We start from the raw sequence: 21,738 nt of genomic DNA on the forward strand, positions 1-21,738 counted from the left end.
CATGGCGGCCGCCATTGAAAGTACGGGACGTTCGTCGTCGGAGGTTTGCATTTTTTCAAGTATTTTTACCCATAGAGTTCCAGTTGATATCAACCATATCGTATTATCAAAACTTATAACAAAAGTAAACTCATATAAGTTAGAGTTATATATGATATTATAAAAAGACTAACCATTGGAACATTTTTTACCTGATACTGGAGCACCGGCAAATCAGGCTGTATAGACCTAGTCAGATTTTTCTAAACTGTAAAATGTGACTATACGTAAATAGGGCAAATGTAAACGTAAAGGGACGGTCCGGTCACATTTTTTCGTGCAGATTGAAAACAAAAAGATGACGAATCATGTAATTCATTGAAGTAAATGTTTTTGGCATATTTGCTCAATTTCGGTCATTTAAAAAAATTATAGTTGCATATTTTTAGTATGCACATACACACACCATTTGATAAACTCCATAGTGGGTCCATCCAATATAGCGTTATTCACTCCTTGTATCGTTGAGATAAGCATCCATTTGATGCAGATTCTGGCCACAGGTACAAAAAATAACCTGCAAAAATGTGAATTTTGTGTTGGAAGCCAAAAAGATATGAAGTGTATTAATTATGAACAATATGTGTTTGTGAAACACTAAACCCTCGGTTGCAACAAAATTCTGAAGTGGGACATTTAACATGTACTGTGTAAGGCATGTGCTAATTGCAAGTAGACATTGTGAAACACTTATCTTCATTGTGCACTTGTTAAGGTTGATGTTTAAGTTTTACAAATATATGTCAAAGGTCACAGTCAAGGTCACATGGTTAAAAAATTCAGTACCCACCAGAAAAGTTTTGTCACAAGGAATGCACATGCCAAATATAAATTTCCTACCTCTTGTGGTGCAAGTTACGGCCAATGTTAAAATTTTTCAGATGTAGGTCAAAGGTCAAGATCACATGGTCAAAATTTTGGTACTACCAGAAAATGTCTTGTCACGAGGAAGTAAAAGAACACACATGTCAAATATGAAAGCCTTACCACTTACAATGCAATAGTTATGAGCAAGGGTAATGTTGACAACAGACAAGGGGAATAATTAAGAATATTGAAGTTTCACCTTCAGAGCTTGTGGATAAAGGGTGGTGCAGTGGTAACACACTTGTCTTTTACCTAGCAGTGTGGGGTTTGATTCCTGAAACGGACCTGAAAAGGAAGGGAGTCGCCTGTCTGACCATGTGGGTTTCCCCTGGGTACTCCCGTTTTCTCCCACAGTAAGGCCCCTGGCACGCTTATAAATGGGCAAACAAGAGTGATTAGTATAAGTAGCTATAACATGTTTTTTGCAATTGTTGTAAAAGAAATAAAGTATATATAAGTACTAGAAAATGCAACAACGAAATTCAACCAACTCACTGGAAATAGAGTTCTATGTCTCACTAGATTTGTCGTCCAATTTTTTTTTTTTTTTTTGTGAAATTGATTAGTTCATTGTTATCCAAATATTTCACAACTAACCTTCTTTTTACAATAAAGATATTTTCCTGGTTTTGATTGTTCACACAATTATTATGACCAGGTATGGAGCATTTGCTTACATTTGCCCTTTATATGTATAGTCAGAATTGACTTTATAGACAATTGCTAGATTTACCAGTGCTTCAGTACCTGATAAATACATAGACTAAGTGAAAGTCACATTTAACACCACAACCTTTCATACTCACTTGTAACAGTTTGGTCTAATGTTAATTTTAAGAAATGACATTTCACTCCCACCTTCAAAATGACTAAATCCAGGTTGAAATGCTCTCACTTCAACAACTGTAATTTTGTTGAAGTTTAGCAGTTCTATGTACACTCTGACCTCCTTCAATACTTCAGCACTCTGATCCATTTTCAAATTGGTGACTTGGCAACCAAAAGCAACAGTCCTGTCAGTAAAAGCCAATACATCACCTATGGCTCAATTTATGGAAATGGGCTTATTGTGTAAATACAGTACAGCTTAATATGTATTAAGTTATGACACTGTGTATTCTGTTAAACATCATCATTGATATTAAATCAAATTTGTTTGAATATGGTATGTGATACAACTTAATGTGGCTAAAGACAGAATATTGTGTGTTGTGTTTAACACACATTATTATAAAAGATTATTATTAATATAACAGAGAAAATAACAAAGCTGTGATATTCTTCTTTTTCTATCAGAATATCCTGAATGAAGTGAGGAAGTTCCTAAGAGGTGCCAGCAATGAACGTCCTATGGGAAGAGAGAGTCACACCAAATCAGCTTTATTCCTACTGCAAACTTTACCCACTGCTAGATTTGCAGTGTTGGAACATCTTTGTAGTGTCTTTGATGAAGCAGTAAATGAACATTTGATGCAACTTATGTTGAATAACTCTGAAAATCCAGTGGGTAAGAATTCATGCTTCTCAGTGAGAACTTCATTGATATAGATTATGCAATCATCAGAATGCTGGCAAATATAGATGTCGTTAAAAACTGTTTTAGTGGAAAGAATATTTATTTTTTATTTTAGATGAAAATCGTGGCCATTTGGATGGTGTGATACAAGATGCCTGTGGTGTTCTTTTTAACTTCATCAAGACTGGTCCCCAAGCATGGGCTCCTATCATTTCTAGTGTGAGTTTAAATCCTAGACCATTCTAATAATCTTTCAGTTCCCCCAGCCCAAATCCTTACCATCAGTCAGCCCAAATTCTTGTCATCAAAAGTCAGTCAGACAAAATCCCTGCATTTTCTACCAGTGAACCCAAATCTTTTTGGTCTTTTGTTAGTCAGCCCAAATCCTATCTGTCTCCTGTCAGTCAGCCTAAGTCCTTGTTTTCTATCATGTATTTGTATTGAAGAAAAATGGCTTTCTTTGTTTGTAACACAGTGGTCACTGGAGTTGCTCGGTCAGATCAGTCAGAAGTATGCCAGTCACAGAATGGTTCCTCATGCCAACTCATTGAATGAACTTCTTCAACTGTGGATGACATGTACTCCCACAAAATCACTTATGGAGGTAGCCACAGAATGCTTTGCAGCTATGTAAGTGTCTGGAATTAATTATTTGTCTTAACATTTTTTGGCAGAAAAGTAAGAGTCAGGAATAATATTTGTTGAAACACTTCTAAGCTATGTAGGTGTCTGCAGTAAGTTATTTGTTAGATTGTTTTAAACCTGGAGTACATTATTTGGTAGAACATATACAAGCTAAAAGTAAATTATTAGGTAGGATATTTGTAATTTATGTAGGTATCTGGAGTAAATCATTGGGAGGATATTTGTAATTTATGTAGGTATCTGGAGTTCGATAATGAATAACCTATTACTTTCATTAGACCATTTTACAGCTATGTAAAATGCTCTGAATGTAAATGAGATGGAAACAACTTTAGTGGTTCTTTGTGTGACAGGATTCAGGGGGCCCCAGATTCCTGTGTGGATGCCCTTCTGGAGGCTTCTGTCAAGTACAGCCCACACTTTGACTGGGTGGTGGCTCACATAGGGTAAGTATTTAAACTATATGGATGCTCTGCTGGAGACTTCTGACAAGCACAGTCCACACTTTGACTGGGTGATCATTAACATAGAGTAAGTAAAGCAACCATGTGAATGCTCTGCTGGAGACTTCTGAGAAGTACAGTCCACACTTTGACTGGGTGGTAGCTCACATATTGTACTGGAACAAGAAACAATATAATTTAGATTTGCCAAAACCAGTGAAGTGAAGGTGAAATAGAAGATGAATTCAAGATAACAAAATCACAATAGAATAGAATGGTTTTTTGTTCCTGACAAAATCATAAGTGTTGTGAAGCTGGTTTTTTTCTTGATGTTTTAATTAACCTAGCATTGATGTTTTCCAGGTCATGTTTCCCCGATACTATTATTACGCGAGTGTTGATGTGCGGTCTCAAAGACTTCTGTCAAAATGGTGGGAGGTCAGCTGACATGGAAATGATGGCAGAGGAAAGGATACCGAAGATGGCATCTGTTGTAGGGATTCTGGGGCATCTAGCTTCAAAACACAGCCCAGAAATACGTGCAGCTTTAATGAAACTGTTTGATGTAGGTAGACATTCTGGAGATACCATAGTATGGATTTGTAGAGAAAGCATTTCATATCAGTAGTGTACATTTAATCTAGAAAGCAGTCATCAATTTTACTGAAACCTTTCATTATTTCAAAATGTAAAAAATGTGTTTTTTAAACCAGTAGAAACTTTAATGTGTTTTGGAAAAAAATGTAATACCTTAAATGAAAACTCTTCAATAAGATGTGCTTTGATTACAGGACAGTCTACATACACAGAGTGACACCCTCAAGGTCACTACTGTGCCATTCCTCCTTCAGTTGGCCTCCATGTCACCCATGCTGCTCCAAATCCTCACTACTGACCTCATACAAGCCTGTAAGTGTCACTATTTACCTGAGATAGGATTATAGTGTAAAGGTCTGAAGTCTGAGGTCTGACCTCATTCACATCTGTAGCATGTAGGTCTGTAGGTCTGAAGTTTGATTTAATACAGGCCTGTAACATACAGATCATTTAAGTCTGAGGCCTAACCTCATACAGGTCTGTAAGTCTGATGTCTGACCTCATACAGGTCTGTAGCATACAATTTCATATTTCTGAGGTTAATAAGTCTGAGGTCAGACCTCATATTGGTCTGTAGCACTGAGGTCCATCAGTTTGAGGTCAGACTTCATACAGGACTATAATCTGTTTTATATCCACTAAGTGTTCATTCGACTTTAAAAGATACAGAGTATCTTTGCTTGGTTTGATTTCAGTAACTCCTAGCGTCCTGAACAAACTCAGTGACCAGTTTGCCAATTGGAAGGAGTCAAGCTCTCATGAATATGAAAGGTATGTATAATTTATATGTGTGGCAAAGTCTTAATAAAGGTCACAAGGGTCAAATTTGTTCAATTTTTTTGAAAACTTCTTTTGACCAAACAAAAGGCTCCAGAGCATGATATTTGGCTTATAAGTTCCTGAATGCATATCCCAGGTCACAGTGGTTAAAGTTTTCAAAACCTGTAAAAGACTTTTTCTGGTATCTGATGGAAAGGTGTTTCTAGGTCAAAGCCCCACTAATTCTAAGTAATGACATTTGTCTATAACCTTCACTGTATATAGCTTAGGATTAGATGCATATGTTTGTTATGGAAATTAGTTAAAAGTGGATGGGCCCACTTTGAATGCCAGTGGAAGAAGATTGATTGTATTTTTGATTAAAATTGAATACCAGGTAAGTGGTGAAGGCACATTGGGCCTGATGTTTTATTTACACAGGTTACCAAGCAATATCAAGGTTGTGTTCTCATATAGTATTGAGAGAAATCATCTTATTTTGACAGCTTCCTGAGCCTGGTTATTCACCTCATCACCATGATAGATGTTGGTTCCTACCAGGTCCTCCAGTTCTTTCTCAATATAGCCCAGCCTCAGGGTAAGTCACTCCACATGGCCAAGCCCCAAGGTAGGTCACTCCACATGGCCAAGCCCGTGGGTAAGTCATTGAACATGGCGGAGCCTCAGGGTAAGTCATTCAACATGGCGGAGCTTCAGGGTATGTCATTCAACATGGCTGAGCCTTAGAGTAAGTCATTTAACGTGGCCGAGCCTCAGGGTAAGTCACTCCACATGGCCATGCCCCGGGGTAAGTCATTAAACATGGTGGAGCCTCAGGGTAAGTCATTCAACATGGCTGAGCCTTAGAGTAAGTCATTTAACCTGGCCGAGCCTCAGCGTAAGTCACTCAACCTGGCCGAGCCTTAGGGTAAGTCACTCCACATGGCCAAGCCCCGGGGTAAGTCATTAAACATGGTGGAGCCTCAGGGTAAGTCATTCAACATGGCTGTGCCTTAGAGTAATTCACTCAACTTGGCCGAGCCTTAGGGTAATTCACTCAACCTGGGCGAGCCTTAGGGTAAGTCACTCCACATAGCCAAGCCTTAGGGTAAGTCACTCCACATGGCCAAGCCCAAGGGTAGGTCACTCAATATGGCCTAGCCTCAGGGTAAGTCACTCAACCTGGCCGAGCCTTAGGGTAAGTCACTCAACCTGGCCAAGTCTCAGGGTAAGTCACTCCATGTGGCCAAGCCCCAGGGTAGGTCACTCAATATGGCTGAACCTCATGATAAATAACTTTACATGTCTGAGCCTTAGACTAAGTCACTCAACATAAAATCTTTGAAGCAGTTGGGATTCCCACCCCTAAACTATATATATCAATGTTGGGCATCAAGAAAAAAACACATTCATGACATAAGGACTGACTCTAGGGTGTGCCACACCTACCATATTGGGACATATGGTAAACCAATGGACTTAATTTCTAGGTTATATCTTTGAAACAGTTGAAATCTCCACCCCATAACCATATATAGAATTGCTTAGCATCGAGAGATAAACACATTTGTGATGTAAGAATTGACCCTTGGGTATGGCACACCAATGGGGACATATGGTAAACCTTCAGTCAGTTTGAACAAAATTAATTAAACATTGTTGAACCTGTCAAAATTATAAGAAATGATGCTCATGAAAATAAATTAGTTTGAATTTTCGTGGTCGACGTTGCTCAAAACCATGATGAAGTATCAATAAGTGATATTGTCAATGTCAAAATGGCATTTTCTTGGAGGTCAGTTAAACAATTATCATCTTTTGAAACACTGACTGTACTGCAATACATGTTAATCAACTGTTAGGAAATCACAGGTTTCATTTTCATCTTCATGACTTTGAATACTGTGACGAAGAAACCAGCCCATAAAAAGTACAATTCTGTTTGTGTATTGGCAGAAGTTAACATCGACATATCAGTATGTGTAGTGAGGATTGATACTTAATATGACAACAGCATGCACACACTGTAACGGCAAAATGCAAAAACCCTACACATCAATGCTAATAAAGAGACATGTATGTGTACAATCTGACAATATCAATTATTTACAATGGTCATTTACTGCCATATTTGGAAACATTTGAAATACCAAACTTATAGGCATGTAAACCATTGCTGGACTGTAAGATCCAGGTGAGTGATACAGGCCCTATGGGCTTCTTTTTAATGTAGTGTAACCATATTGAAAATTGATAATATCATCAATTTTTGCACACATTTCATGAGACAATGATGAAAGCACGATGACTAGGTTTCACAACAGCTTACATTTTGGCATTTTTTTTTTAATTATGGGAGAAAAATACCATGAGTCTGTTCCATGGACAGGGATAGCACAACCCTTGCGTTGAAGTGTATCTATCCATGGAACAGACTCATGTAAGATTCAGTTAGTCGCAGTGCAGGGTATTGTTTACATATATCACTTTGGGATATTTCAGACCAAATTTACAGTCAATGGAACATGTTTTGTTAGCTATATATGTAAAGGTTTACAAACAGAATGTTTATGTGCATTCTCGACTTTCTGTCCTCAGAGAAAACAGGAGAGGAAGTTCCTAATAAAGAAGTACAAGAAACATGTGCAGTACTCTTGGTAAGTATTTACCTCTGAAAGGAAGGAATAAGTAGGGATGAAGAGGGATAGTTGGATAGTTGCTAATGGGAGGAATTGGTTTAGGTGTAGGGATGAGGAATAATTTGGGACAAAGAACATGCTGATGGGAGGAATTGGTTAAGGTGTAGGGATGAGGAAGGATAATCAAGACACAGAACATGCTGATGGGAGGAATTGGTTAAGATGTTGGGATGAGGAATAATTTGGGACAAAGAACATGCTGATGGGAGGAATTGGTTAAGGTGTAGGGATGAGGAAGGATAGTCAAGACACAGAACATGCTGATGGGAGGAATTGGTTAAGATGTTGGGATGAGGAATAATTTGGGACAAAGAACATGCTGATGGGAGAAATTGGTTAAGGTGTAGGGATGAGGAAGGATAGTCAAGACACAGAACATGCTGATGGGAGGAATTGGTTAAGATGTTGGGATGAGGAATAATTTGGGACAAAGAACATGCTGATGGGAGGAATTGGTTAAGGTGTAGGGATGAGGAAGGATAGTCAAGACACAGAACATGCTGATGGGAGGAATTGGTTAAGATGTTGGGATGAGGAATAATTTGGGACAAAGAACATGCTGATGGGAGGAATTGGTTAAGATGTAGGGATGAGGAAGGATAGTTTGAGACACAGAACATGCTGATGGGAGGAATTGATTAAGATGTTGGGATGAGGAATAATTTGGGACTAAGAACATGTTGGTGGGAGGAATTGGTTCAGACAAAGGGAGATGATGATGGATTAGTATAGTTTGGAGCTGCGATGGGAGTTTCATGTGAAGTGTATTTATGTTAACAAATTAGTGGTCATTTTGAGAAAAAAATTTATTTTGTTTCATTCAGAAAAGATTTTTGAATTTGAAAGGATCATTTTGAAGAAATATGAATGTTGGTAGAAAGTGCATTTTGCTTCAAAGTCACAGATGATTGTTTAAATATCAATGATGTTTTCGTTCAGAATCGCTTAGTAACTGAACTTCAGAGAGCAGTTTTTCATCGCCATAGAGAAGGCAAGAGTGATGTCCCTTTGCTGGCATCTCTTACCCCCGAGGCTATCCACATCACAGAGATGCTGCTCAACAGTAAGGGACAAAAGTAGGTTTTCTTAAAACTCTACCACTTGAAATATATTGAGTTCATTTTATTTCCTTTCAATATTGTTTTGCAACTTGAATATTGGATTCAAAGAGACAACCCATCCAAGCAAACTAATTTTTATGTGAAGAAAAGAGATTTTCAGGATTTTGTTTAAATATGATTTAAGATGAAATATTTACTTTGTTGTAGGGCGGAATGCTTGGTGAAGCTTTTATCTTTTGTTGGTCTTTATAATGGAGAAGACTGCACAGCAGAGATATTAGCTTACATTATTACTGAGTCACGGGAATGGCACCAGGTATTGTATAAATTTATCCTTCAGAAATATTAACCTCAGGAAAACTTATAAGTAACCACTAGGCAGGTCATGTTGGTCAGGTGACTTTTAAGTTTGGTCTGATGGTCAGGGTGACATGTTATTTTGGTCTGATGGTCAGGGTGACATGTAAGTTTGGTCTAATGGTCAGAGTGACATGTAAGTTTGGTCTAATGGTCAGAGTGACATGTTAGTTTGGTCTAATGGTCAGGGTGACATGTAAGTTTGGGTCTAATGGTCAGAGTGACATGTAAGTTTGGTCTAATGGTCAGGGTGACATGTAATTTGGGTCTAATGGTCAGAGTGACATGTATGTTTGGTCTAATGGTCAGGGAGACATGTAATTTGGGTCTAATGGTCAGAGTGACATGTAAGTTTGGTCTAATGGTCAGGGTGACATGTAAGTTTGGTCTAATGGTCAGAGTGACATGTTATTTTGGTCTGATGGTTAGGATGACATGTAAGTTTGGTCTAATCATTGTGATTTTACCTTAAACAGCTGAAACGGTTCCTTGAGCTACAGTTGGTGAAGGAAGTAAGATTGGGCGATATCCTTGGTCGTACCACCTCTAAACTCATGGCCTACCTCCAGCCGCCCATTGTCTACTGTCCTCAACGCCTCCTCAAGAATGTCCTCATCCTTCTACAGCAGGAAAATAAGACTGAAAATAACTTAAAAGTTATAAGGTAGGTCACAGACATATTGTGTAATTATCATTAGAAAGCATAGATCTGGTATCCAATGGTTAAATATGCTGTTTCAAACTTGATTTATTTTTTCAGGTCTACATTGCTGTTTTATATGAGGGAGAACTGGGAGTCCCTGATTGCACTCCTTTCTCACACTGATCTCACAGTAATCATGACAACTCTCAAGATTCTTGAGATTGTTGGCCTCTCCAGACCAATATCCAGTGTATCAGCCATTCGGATATCATCAGCCCTTGTTATTGTGTTCTTCAAGTCGCTTGAGTTGACAGGTAAGACTAGTTACTAAGCACTGGTATTGCCTTTGATATATTAATAACAAGCAAAAGGACAATTAATGGCTGTGTGGTATCAGTACCCTTTCTGTTTTATAGATATCCTCCAGTCGCTGTGGTCAGTCTGCTATATGTATGTATACTCTTCTGTATTTTAGATGCCCATAAAGCCCAGCGGTCAGTGCGTGTTTGTAAGCAGTGTCTCCGTCAGCTGTGCCATCATAGCTTCGTCCAGTGTATCGTACTACGCTTTCTTCTAGAAGGACTCACCAACAGAGTAAGGTTAAAATACAGCTGTTCCCTTGAAGGAAAGGATAGAGATAGTTTTGCTGTGTTTAAAGTGTAAAATAAGCATAATATTTCATCATATTTTTGACAAGTACCTACATGTCATGGTGTTAATCCGGTAGCTAAGTTTAGAGTGTCTGTAAGTCTCATGGTCATGCTTAATGTTTGTCTGTGAGTTCCATGGTCATGTCTATAGTGCATGGCAATTCCATGGTCATGTCTATAGTGCATGGCAATGTTTAGAGTGTCTGTGAGTCCCATGGTCATGTTTAGAGTGTCTGTGAATCCCATGGTCATGTTTAGAGTGTCTGTGAATCCCATGGTCATGTTTAGAGTGTCTGTGAGTCCCATGACTATGTTTAGAATGTCTCTGAGTCCCATGGCAATGTTTAGAGTGTCTTTGAGTTCCATGGTCATGTTTAGAGTGTCTGTGAATGCATGGTAATGTTTAGTGTGTCTGTGAGTCCCATGGTCATGTTTAGAGTGTCTGTGAATCCCGTGGTCATGTTTAGAGTGTCTCTGAGTCCTGTGGTCATGTTTAGAGTGTCTCTGAATGCATGGTAATGTTTAGTGTGTCTGTGAGTCCCATTGTCATGTTTAGAGTGTCTCTGAGTGCATGGTAATGTTTAGTGTGTCTGTGAGTTCCATGGTCATGTTTAGAGTGTCTGTGAGTCCCATGGGCATGTTTAGAGTGTCTGTGAGTCCCATGGTCATGTTTAGAGTGTCTGTGAGTCCTATGGTCATGTTTAGAGTGTCTGTGAGTCCTATGGTCAAGTTTAGAGTGTCTGTGAGCCCTATGGTCATGTTTAGAGTGTCTGTGAGTCCTATGGTCATGTTTAGTGTGTCTGTGAGTCCTATGGTCATGTTTAGAGTGTCTGTGAGTCCTATGGTCAAGTTTAGAGTGTCTGTGAGCCCTATGGTCATGTTTAGAGTGTCTGTGAGTCCTATGGTCATGTTTAGAGTGTCTGTGAGTCCCATGGCTATGTTAAGGGTATCTCTGGGTCCTATGGCTACGGCCATGTGTCACTATAAAATGATATTTTGGTGGTGGTGTGACATCATTCTGTGATTGATCGAAGCTGGCATTTATATGAGATTTATATTATTTTCTGTATGTGTTATAGGACACGTCATTTCTATTTGGTGCTAAGAAAGTAATCAGGGACCAAACAGAGCGAAAGGACCAGTATCCTAAAGTCTCACTACTGGAGGAAAATAGCAAACACGGAACAACACTTACCCTGCCACGGTCACAGTCCAGTGTGTTCCACGCAGGAATTATTGGTAGCGGACTGAGGTCAAGGTCATCTGGTACAACACCATTAGTACAGGTGAGAACAATGTTATCTGGTAGTTTTAGTACAGGTGAGAACATTGTTATCTTGTACAGTTTTACTACAGGTGAGAACATTGTTATCTTGTACAGTTTTAGTATAGGTGAGAACAATGTTATCTTGTACAGTTTTAGTACAGGTGAGAACAATGTTATCTGATACAGTTTTACTACAGGTGAGAACAATGTTATCTTGTACAGTTTTAGTACAGGTGAGAACAATGTTATCTTGTACAGTTTTAGTACAGGTGAGAACAATGTTATCTGATACAGTTTTAGTACAGGTGAGAACAATGTTATCTGATACAGTTTTAGTACAGGTGAGAACAATGTTATCTGATACAGTTTTAGTACAGGTGAGAACAATGTTATTACAGGTGAGAACAATGTTATCTGATACAGTTTTAGTACAGGTGAGAACAATGTTATCTGATACAGTTTTAGTACAGGTGAGAACAATGTTATCTGATACAGTTTTAGTACAGGTGAGAACAATGTTATCTTGTACAGTTTTAGTACAGGTGAGAACAATGTTAATGAGAACAATGTTATCTTGTACAGTTTTAGTACAGGTGAGAAAAATGTTATCTGATACAATTTTACTACAGGTGAGAACAATGTTATCTTGTACAGTTTTAGTACAGGTGAGAACAATGTTATCTGATACAGTTTTAGTACAGGTGAGAACAATGTTATCTTGTACAGTTTTAGTACAGGTGAGAACAATGTTATCTGATACAGTTTTACTACAGGTGAGAACACTGTTATCTTTTACAGTTTTAGTACACGTGAGAACAATGTTATCTGATACAGTTATACTACAGGTGAGAACACTGTTATCTTTTACAGTTTTAGTACAGGTGAGAACAATGTGTTCTGGTACAGTTTTACTACAGGTGAGAACAATGTTATCTGATACAGTTATACTACAGGTGAGAACAATGTTATCTGGTACAGTTTTACTACAGGTGAGAACATTGTTATCTGGTACAGTTATACTACAGGTGAGAACATTGTTATCTGGTACAGTTATACTACAGGTGAGAACATTGTTATCTGGTACAGTTTTACTACAGGTGAGAACATTGTTATCTGATACAGTTTTACTACAGGTGAGAACATTGTTATCTGGTACAGTTTTACTACAGGTGAAAACATTGTTATCTGGTACAGTTTTACTACAGGTGAAAACATTGTTATCTGGTACAGTTTTACTACAGGTGAAAACATTGTTATCTGGTACAGTTTTACTACAGGTGAAAACATTGTTATCTGGTACAGTTTTACTACAGGTGAAAACATTGTTATCTGGTACAGTTTTACTACAGGTGAGAACAATGTTTTGTGGTAGTTTTAGTAAAGGTGAGAACAATGTTATCTGATACAGTTATACTACAGGTGAGATCATTTTATCTAATAGTTATACGACAGATGAGAAAAACTCAGAACAAGGTCATGCGTTTCAGCACACACAGGAATGCTTAACTGAAGGCCGTGTCTTGTCATTTTCTAATCATCTGTGTAATTTTATTAACAGGGTCATGTGAGTCGTAACAAGAGATGTCTCCTGGATATTTTACACACCTGCTCCAGGCAGAATGACAATCACAATATAGACAACAACATGGAAACTGATCCCAGCCACTCAGATTCCCCTAAGAACAAAGTCCGCCCTCTGACCTTGTCTGGTGACCTCTGTCGCATGATTGGCAGTCTGATCACAGAACTGACCACACCAGATGTATTGTATAACAATCGGTTCTGGCCAGAAGAGGATTCCTTGCGCTTCACTGTAGAACGGTAACTTACAACTGTTCCTACACAATAATCTACTGTTGAATGTAGCTTATAAGTAACATATATATGCATACAACCAAATTTTATATTAAGCGCTATCAAAGGAGTCAATACATCTTATACCAAACATACAGATTTGAAATACAATGATATGTGTTAAGAAATTTTGGCAGATTTTGAAAATTGTTTACGCATCTTCCTTAAACAGATGAATCTACATGCAGAAAGTATTCTGTCAGGAGTTAGTGTTTTTGAACTTAAATCACTTAAAAGAATCATTGTGTGTTGATATCTTTTTTGCATTTCAGAGATCTCTATGTTTGGAAAGTGTTTGATGAAAACCCTGTCTTATGGGATGTGATAGAGTTATACTCTGGCAGTAAGTATATTATGGGATGTGACAGAGTTATACTCTGGCAGTAAGTATGTTGTGGGATGTGACAGTTATACTCTGGCAGTAAGTATATTATGGGATGTGACAGAGTTATACTCTGGCAGTAAGTATATTATGGGATGTGACAGAGTTATACTCTGGCAGTAAGTATATTATGGGATGTGATAGAGTTATACTCTGGCAGTAAGTATATTATGGGATGTGATAGAGTTATACTCTGGCAGTAAGTATATTATGGGATGTGATAGAGTTATACTCTGGCAGTAAGTATATTATGGGATGTGACAGAGTTATACTCTGGCAGAAAGTATATTATGGGATGTGACAGAGTTATACTCTGGAAGTAAGTATATTATGGGATGTGATAGAGTTATACTCTGGCAGTAAGTATATTATGGGATATGACAGAGTTATACTCTGGCAGAAAGTATATTATGGGATGTGACAGAGTTATACTCTGGCAGTAAGTATATTATGGGATGTGACAGAGTTATACTCTGGCAGAAAGTATATTATGGGATGTGATAGAGTTATACTCTGGCAGTAAGTATATTGTGGGATGTGACAGTTATACTCTGGCAGTAAGTATGTTGTGGGATGTGACAATTATACTCTGGCAGTAAGTATATTATGGGATGTGATAGAGTTATACTCTGGCAGTAAGTATATTATGGGATGTGACAGAGTTATACTCTGGCAGTAAGTATATTATGGGATGTGACAGAGTTATACTCTGGCAGTAAGTATATTATGGGATGTGATAGAGTTATACTCTGGCAGTAAGTATATTATGGGATGTGACAGAGTTATACTCTGGCAGTAAGTATATTGTGGGATGTGATAGAGTTATACTCTGGCAGTAAGTATATTATGGGATGTGATAGAGTTATACTCTGGCAGTAAGTATATTATGGGATGTGATAGAGTTATACTCTGGCAGTAAGTATATTATGGGATGTGATAGAGTTATACTCTGGCAGTAAGTATATTATGGGATGTGATAGAGTTATACTCTGGCAGTAAGTATATTATGGGATGTGATAGAGTTATACTATGGCAGTAAGTATATTATGGGATGTGACAGAGTTATACTCTGGCAGTAAGTATATTATGGGATGTGATAGAGTTATACTCTGGCAGTAAGTATATTATGGGATGTGATAGAGTTATACTCTGGCATAGAGTTATACTCTGGCAGTAAGTATATTGTGGGATGTGACAATTATACTCTGGCAGTAAGTATATTATGGGATGTGATAGAGTTATACTCTGGCAGTAAGTATATTATGGGATGTGACAGAGTTATACTCTGGCAGTAAGTATATTATGGGATGTGACAGAGTTATACTCTGGCAGTACGTATATTATGGGATGTGATAGAGTTATACTCTGGCAGTAAGTATATTGTGGGATGTGACAATTATACTCTGGCAGTAAGTATATTATGGGATGTGATAGAGTTATACTCTGGCAGTATATTATGGGATGTGATAGAAGTATATTATGGGATGTGACAGAGTTATACTCTGGCAGTAAGTATATTATGGGATGTGACAGAGTTATACTCTGGCAGTAAGTATATTATGGGATGTGACAGAGTTATACTCTGGCAGTAAGTATATTATGGGATGTGACAGAGTTATACTCTGGCAGTAAGTATATTATGGGATGTGACAGAGTTATACTCTGGCAGTAAGTATATTATGGGATGTGACAGAGTTATACTCTGGCAGTAAGTATATTATGGGATGTGACAGAGTTATACTCTGGCAGTAAGTATATTATGGGATGTGATAGAGTTATGCTCTGGCAGTAAGTATATTATGGGATGTGATAGAGTTATACTCTGGCAGTAAGTATATTATGGGATGTGATAGAGTTATACTCTGGCAGTAAGTATATTATGGGATGTGACAGAGTTGTGCTCAGGTCGTTAGTAAATTATGGGATTTGATAATTGTACTCAGGTTTTTATGTATATTATAGAAGTGACAAATCTGTACTGCAGCAGTAGGTATATAATGGGATGTGAGAGTGATACTCAAGCAGTATGCAAGTATACACAGGATGTGATAGAATTATACTCGGGCAGTATGCAAGTATATTATGGGATGTGATAGAATTATACTCGGGCAGTATGCAAGTATACACGGGATGTGATAGAATTATACTCGGGCAGTATGCGAGTATATTATGGGATGTGATAGAATTATACTCGGGAAGTATGCAAGTATACATGGGATGTGATAGAATTATACTCCGGCAGTATGCTAGTATACACGGTATGTGATAGAACTATACTCGGGCAGTATGCGAGTATATTATGGGATGTGATAGAATTATACTCGGGAAGTATGCAAGTAAATTATGGGATGTGATAGAATTATACTCGGGCAGTATGCGAGTATATTATGGGATGTGATAGAATTATACTCGGGAAGTATGCAAGTATACATGGGATGTGATAGAATTATACTCCGGCAGTATGCTAGTATACACGGGATGTGATAGAATTATACTCGGGCAGTATGCAAGTATATTATGGGATGTGATATAATTATACTCGGGCAGTATGCAAGTATACACGGGATGTGATAGAATTATACTTGGGCAGTATGCAAGTATACACGGGATGTGATAGAATTATACTCGGGCAGTATGCAAGTATACATGGGATGTGATAGAATTATACTCCGGCAGTATGCTAGTATACACGGTATGTGATAGAACTATACTCGGGCAGTATGCGAGTATATTATGGGATGTGATAGAATTATACTCGGGAAGTATGCAAGTAAATTATGGGATGTGATAGAATTATACTCGGGAAGTATGCAAGTAAATTATGGGATGTGATAGAATTATACTCGGGCAGTATGCAAGTAAATTATGGGATGTGATAGAATTATACTCCGGCAGTATGCTAGTAAACACGGGATGTGATAGAATTATACTCGGGCAGTATGCAAGTAAATTATGGGATGTGATGGAATTATACTCCGGCAGTATGCTAGTATACACGGGATGTGATAGAATTATACTCGGGCAGTATGCAAGTAAATTATGGGATGTGATAGAATTATACTCCGGCAGTATGCTAGTATACACGGGATGTGATAGAATTATACTCGGGCAGTATGCTAGTATACACGAGATGTGATAGAATTATACTCCGGCAGTATGCAAGTATACACGGGATGTGATAGAATTATACTCGGGCAGTATGCAAGTATACACGGGATGTGATAGAATTATACTCCGGCAGTATGCTAGTATACACGGGATGTGATAGAATTATACTCGGGCAGTATGCAAGTATACACGGGATGTGATAGAATTATACTCGGGCAGTATGCAAGTATACACGGGATGTGATAGAATTATACTTGGGCAGTATGCAAGTATACACGGGATGTGATAGAATTATACTCGGGCAGTATGCAAGTATATTATGGGATGTGATAGAACTATACTCGGGCAGTATGCAAGTATATTATGGGATGTGACAAAGTTTAACTCAGACAATAAGTATATAATGGGATGTGACAGAGTTATACACAGGCAATGGGATGTTGTGGGGTGTGACAGAGTTATACACAGGCAAAAGGTATATAGTGGGGTGTGACAGAGTTATACACAGGCAATAGGTATATAGTGGGGTGTGACAGAGTTATACACAGGCAATAGGTATATAGTGGGGTGTGACAGAGTTATACACAGGCAATAGGTATACAGTGGGGTGTGACAGAGTTATACACAGGCAATAGGTATATAGTGGGGTGTGACAGAGTTATACACAGGCAATAGGTATATAGTGGTGTGTGACAGAGTTATACACAGGCAATAGGTATACAGTGGGGTGTGACAGAGTTATACACAGGCAATAGGTATGTAGTGGGGTGTGACAGAGTTATACACAGGCAATAGGTATACAGTGGGGTGTGAAAGCGTTATACACAGGCAATAGGTATATAGTGGTGTGTGACAGTTATATACAGGCAATAGGTATTCAGTGTGACAGAGTTATACACAGGCAATAGGTATACAGTGGGGTGTGAAAGCGTTATACACAGGCAATAGGTATATAGTGGTGTGTGACAGTTATATACAGGCAATAGGTATACAGTGGGGTGTGACAGAGTTATACACAGGCAATAGGTATGTAGTGGGGTGTGACAGAGTTATACACAGGCAATAGGTATACAGTGGGGTGTGACAGAGTTATATGTGGGCATTAAGTATATAATAGAATGTGACACTTTATAAGACTAAGTGACAGGATGTTACTGTTTTTATGCTGTAGATTCCCTTGCCATGTGTCGGTGCTCTCCAGTGCTTAAATCGCTTGTGGCTGCCCTTATGAACCACTTTGAGTGTTCGCGACTTCAGGAAGCCTGCGATACACCAAAACAAAATGAGTCTGCCTGTCGTTTGGTTAACTGTTTGTCCAGGGTGAGAACTTCTAAACATTACCTGTTGATTCTTAACATTAAATAATTACTTATCAAACTGTATTTCAAAATTCAACAAGATAAAATCATGAAATATACAGGCCTTAAAGACCTCTTGTATGTACATTGTTTTTTGTTTTTTTATTTACAGAGCTTGCTTCTTCCTGATCCTCTGAAATATGTGTCAGAGTTATTTCCCCTTGTCTCATCATATGAAGCCTATCTATTACTACTAGCAGTTTGGAAGTACATGAAGGTAAACAAAAAAGGCTTTGTTATCTAATTGTGTTCAAAGCTATATTTTGATAAAGTTAAGTGTAAAATGTGAGTAGAACACATCCAAATATAATGTATGAATAGATGGCATGGTTACCAGCTCAAGAATGATGTGTGGCTCGAAACATCCTTGGAATTCAGCAATCAAATAGATAACACCTGTATCCCCCACAGTGACAGGAAGTCAATGTATGTCAGCATAGAAATCAAAATAAAGCTTATTTTTTGACAAGTTTAAACTTTGCTTTGTAAAGTCCATAATGTGAGCAGAGGATGAATTTAAAAAGACTACTTCTTCATACAGCTGAAAGAATTTTAGCCAAACTGGGAATAGAACAGTATGAATTGATGAGGTTTTGGTGATTAAGTATTTACGACTTATGTTATCATCAGAAAATTGTGAGTGCTGGTCAATCTGTAAAACTGCATGTTTACTGTTACAGGAAAACCCTCCGACAGAGGACCCTGAAGAAGCCAAGCGACGAGGTAGGTGCATGGGGATAGAACAGGGGTAAAGAGGTATACAGGGGCAGTGTTGATGTAAATAGGCACCCAGGGGCAAGACTGGAGGTAAATAGGTATACAGGGGCAGTGTTGATGTAAATAGGCACCCAGGGGCAAGACTGGAGGTAAATAGGTATACAGGGGCAGTGTTGGGATAGATAGGTACCCAGGGGCAGTACATGGGTAGTTAGGTACCCAGGAACAGAACAAGGGGTAAATAGGTATACAGGGGCAAAGCTGGGGTAGATAGGCACCCAGGGGCAGTACATCAGTAGTTAGGTACCCAGGAACAGACCAAGGGGTAAATAGGTATACAGGGGCAAAGCTGGGGTAGATAGGCACCCAGGGGCAGTACATCAGTAGTTAGGTACCCAGGCACAGAACAAGAGGTAAATAGGTATACAGGGGCAATGCTGGGGTAGATAGGTACCTATGGGCAAAGCTGGGGGTAGATACATCGAGGTACCAAGGTATAGTCCAAGGAGTAGATAGATATACAGGAGTAGTACAAAGTAGATAGGTAGGTAGTAAGTAGGTATAAAGGGGTAGTACTGGGTCTAGATAGGCATTCAGGGGCAATGCTAGGGGTAGGTACTCAAGGGAAGTACTGGTGGTAGAGATAGATACCAAAGGGTAGCACTTGGGATATATAGGTACCCAAGGGCAAAACTGGGAGATAGATAGGTAGAGAGGGTATAACATTATGTATGCAGCAACAGTATAGGGGAAAATATACATAGATGGGCAGTACAGATGCAAGTTGATGAAAAGGTATTAGATATTATTGAAAAAGCTGATAATTAAGATATTGTCTACTTGTAAATATTTTTCTGTTGTTTTGAGGCTACACTCTGTATAGATGTTTTTTGTGTTTTTAAGTTTGTGAAACCCGCCATACAGATATAGTCAGAGCAATCCTCCACAGTAACATTGACAAGATGGGCCACCTCTTCTTTAGGTTCTTTAAGGAATGACATAGGTCTGTGTGACTGCAGTAATCCTAGAAACAAGACACTACCACAGACCATGGATGATACAACAGCCTACAAACCGCTGCATACAAACAGACTTGCAGTTGTAGTTAATGAACGATCAGCAAACTTACAGCTGAACTTGATGACAGGTCAGCATAGGCTAACTTAGAGCATTTCTGGACTGGATGGTTGGTCATCATACCTACAGCTGTTGTAACATATCAGCATATTTCTGCTTAACTGCATTAGAGATTGTTACTTATAGCTCTTAAATTCAGCATACTTACAGCTGTTGTGATGATTCAGCATACTTACAGCTGTTGTGATGATTCAGCATAATTACAACTGTTGTGATGAACAGGGCAGCTTACTGGATGTAAAAATCAGTGCACTTTAAGCTGTATAGTATGATCAATTAGCATACTTCCAGCTGTACAGAAGTCATGGTATTGACAACCAAGAAGAAAAGGTCAGCATACATCTAGCTGTACTGGATATATCAGTGTTCTTAAGAGTTGTGCTGGATGAAATGTCAGTGTACTTACAGCTGTGCTGGATGATTAGTCAGTGTACCTACAGCTGTTGTGAAGAAGAGGTCAGCATACTTACAGCTTTACTGGATGATTAGTCAGCATACTTACAGCTGTACTGGATGATATGTCAGTGTACTTACAGCTGTGCTGGATGATTAGTCAGCATACTTACGCCTTCACTGGATCACAGCTAAGTGAGCTGTTTATGATAATGTATGAACAATATACAATGTGATCCCTGAGACACTACTGGTCATATTCACTTCAAAACAATAAAAGACTTACAAACATTCATTTTCATTTTATGTTTTTTTTTTGCTGCATGCAAATCACCTCAATTACTGTCCCATGGTGATAAGATTCCAGGAGGACCTTGGTGCCCACCATTTTATTATCTTTATTTGTTCATTTAAGTTGGATATCCTAATTTCTTTTCCTCTTATTTGCTCTTAATTATATGAAAGATGGAGTTTCAAAATGGCCTAAGAATCAAATACAACAGCTTGTATGTGCTATTGGTAGCCTCTGTAGTTGTACATTTACAAATAGGCATTTATGTCCAATCATGTACATACATTATATACATGTGCTCTATTATGATCCAAGATAACTTGTTTCACAACTGTTGTAAAAAAGATAAAGTTTATTTATAAATAAGACAAATGACAAGACATCAGATTGTGAAAGTATAACAAGATTTAATTACATATCTAAATTATGACAGTGTTATGAGCTCACCTCATTAAACAACAGAGCTCAAGACACACAGACTTATAACCAAGTCAGACACAGACTAGTAATCAAGTAAGACACAAAGATACACTGACTGATTATCAAGTTAGACACACAGAGACAGACTAATTATCACGTCAGACACTCAAAGACACTTACTATATATCAAGTCAGATACTGACTAATAACCAAATCAGGCACACAGAGACACAGACTAATAATAAAGACACACAGAGACACTAACTAATTATCCAGTTAGATACTGACTAATAACCAAATCAGGCACACAGAGACACAGACTAATAATAAAGACACACAGAGACACTAACTAATTATCCAGTTAGATACTGACTAATAACCAAATCAGGCACACAGAGACACAGACTAATAATAAAGACACACAGAGACACTAACTAATTATCAAGTTAGACACACCAAGACACTAACTAATTATCAAGTCAGACAGACTAATAATCAAATCTGACACACAGAGACACTGACTAATAATCAAGA

At 38.2% G+C, this 21,738-nt stretch overlaps 1 protein-coding gene across 2 annotated transcripts; it reads left to right on the plus strand.

Annotated features, from left to right (window-relative positions):
* The first annotated feature begins 1 nt into the window (after position 1).
* On the plus strand, positions 2 to 20,788 carry LOC132546048 (integrator complex subunit 5-like). Of its 2 annotated transcripts, XM_060209744.1 has the most exons (22): positions 2 to 43; positions 2,203 to 2,413; positions 2,538 to 2,641; positions 2,898 to 3,052; positions 3,421 to 3,513; positions 3,874 to 4,075; positions 4,302 to 4,419; positions 4,803 to 4,878; positions 5,373 to 5,464; positions 7,465 to 7,523; positions 8,505 to 8,641; positions 8,834 to 8,942; positions 9,460 to 9,647; positions 9,744 to 9,940; positions 10,102 to 10,220; positions 11,356 to 11,562; positions 13,102 to 13,364; positions 13,670 to 13,740; positions 18,059 to 18,207; positions 18,358 to 18,462; positions 18,926 to 18,968; positions 19,866 to 20,788. In XM_060209744.1, exons 1-22 carry the CDS (start codon positions 2 to 4, stop codon positions 19,958 to 19,960), a joined length of 2,835 nt encoding a protein of 944 aa, XP_060065727.1. In that variant the 3' UTR covers positions 19,961 to 20,788. The 2 variants fall into 2 exon arrangements, with proteins under 2 accessions (XP_060065727.1, XP_060065728.1); XM_060209745.1 differs by lacking the exons at positions 2 to 43; positions 2,538 to 2,641 and having other exon boundaries at positions 2,337 to 2,413.
* Positions 20,789 to 21,738: the final 950 nt, after the last annotated feature.

Source organism: Ylistrum balloti, unplaced genomic scaffold (assembly GCF_031769215.1).
Source record: "Ylistrum balloti isolate Yb309-2 unplaced genomic scaffold, AGI_CSIRO_Ybal_v1 Utg369874, whole genome shotgun sequence".
NCBI lineage: Eukaryota > Metazoa > Mollusca > Bivalvia > Pectinida > Pectinidae > Ylistrum > Ylistrum balloti.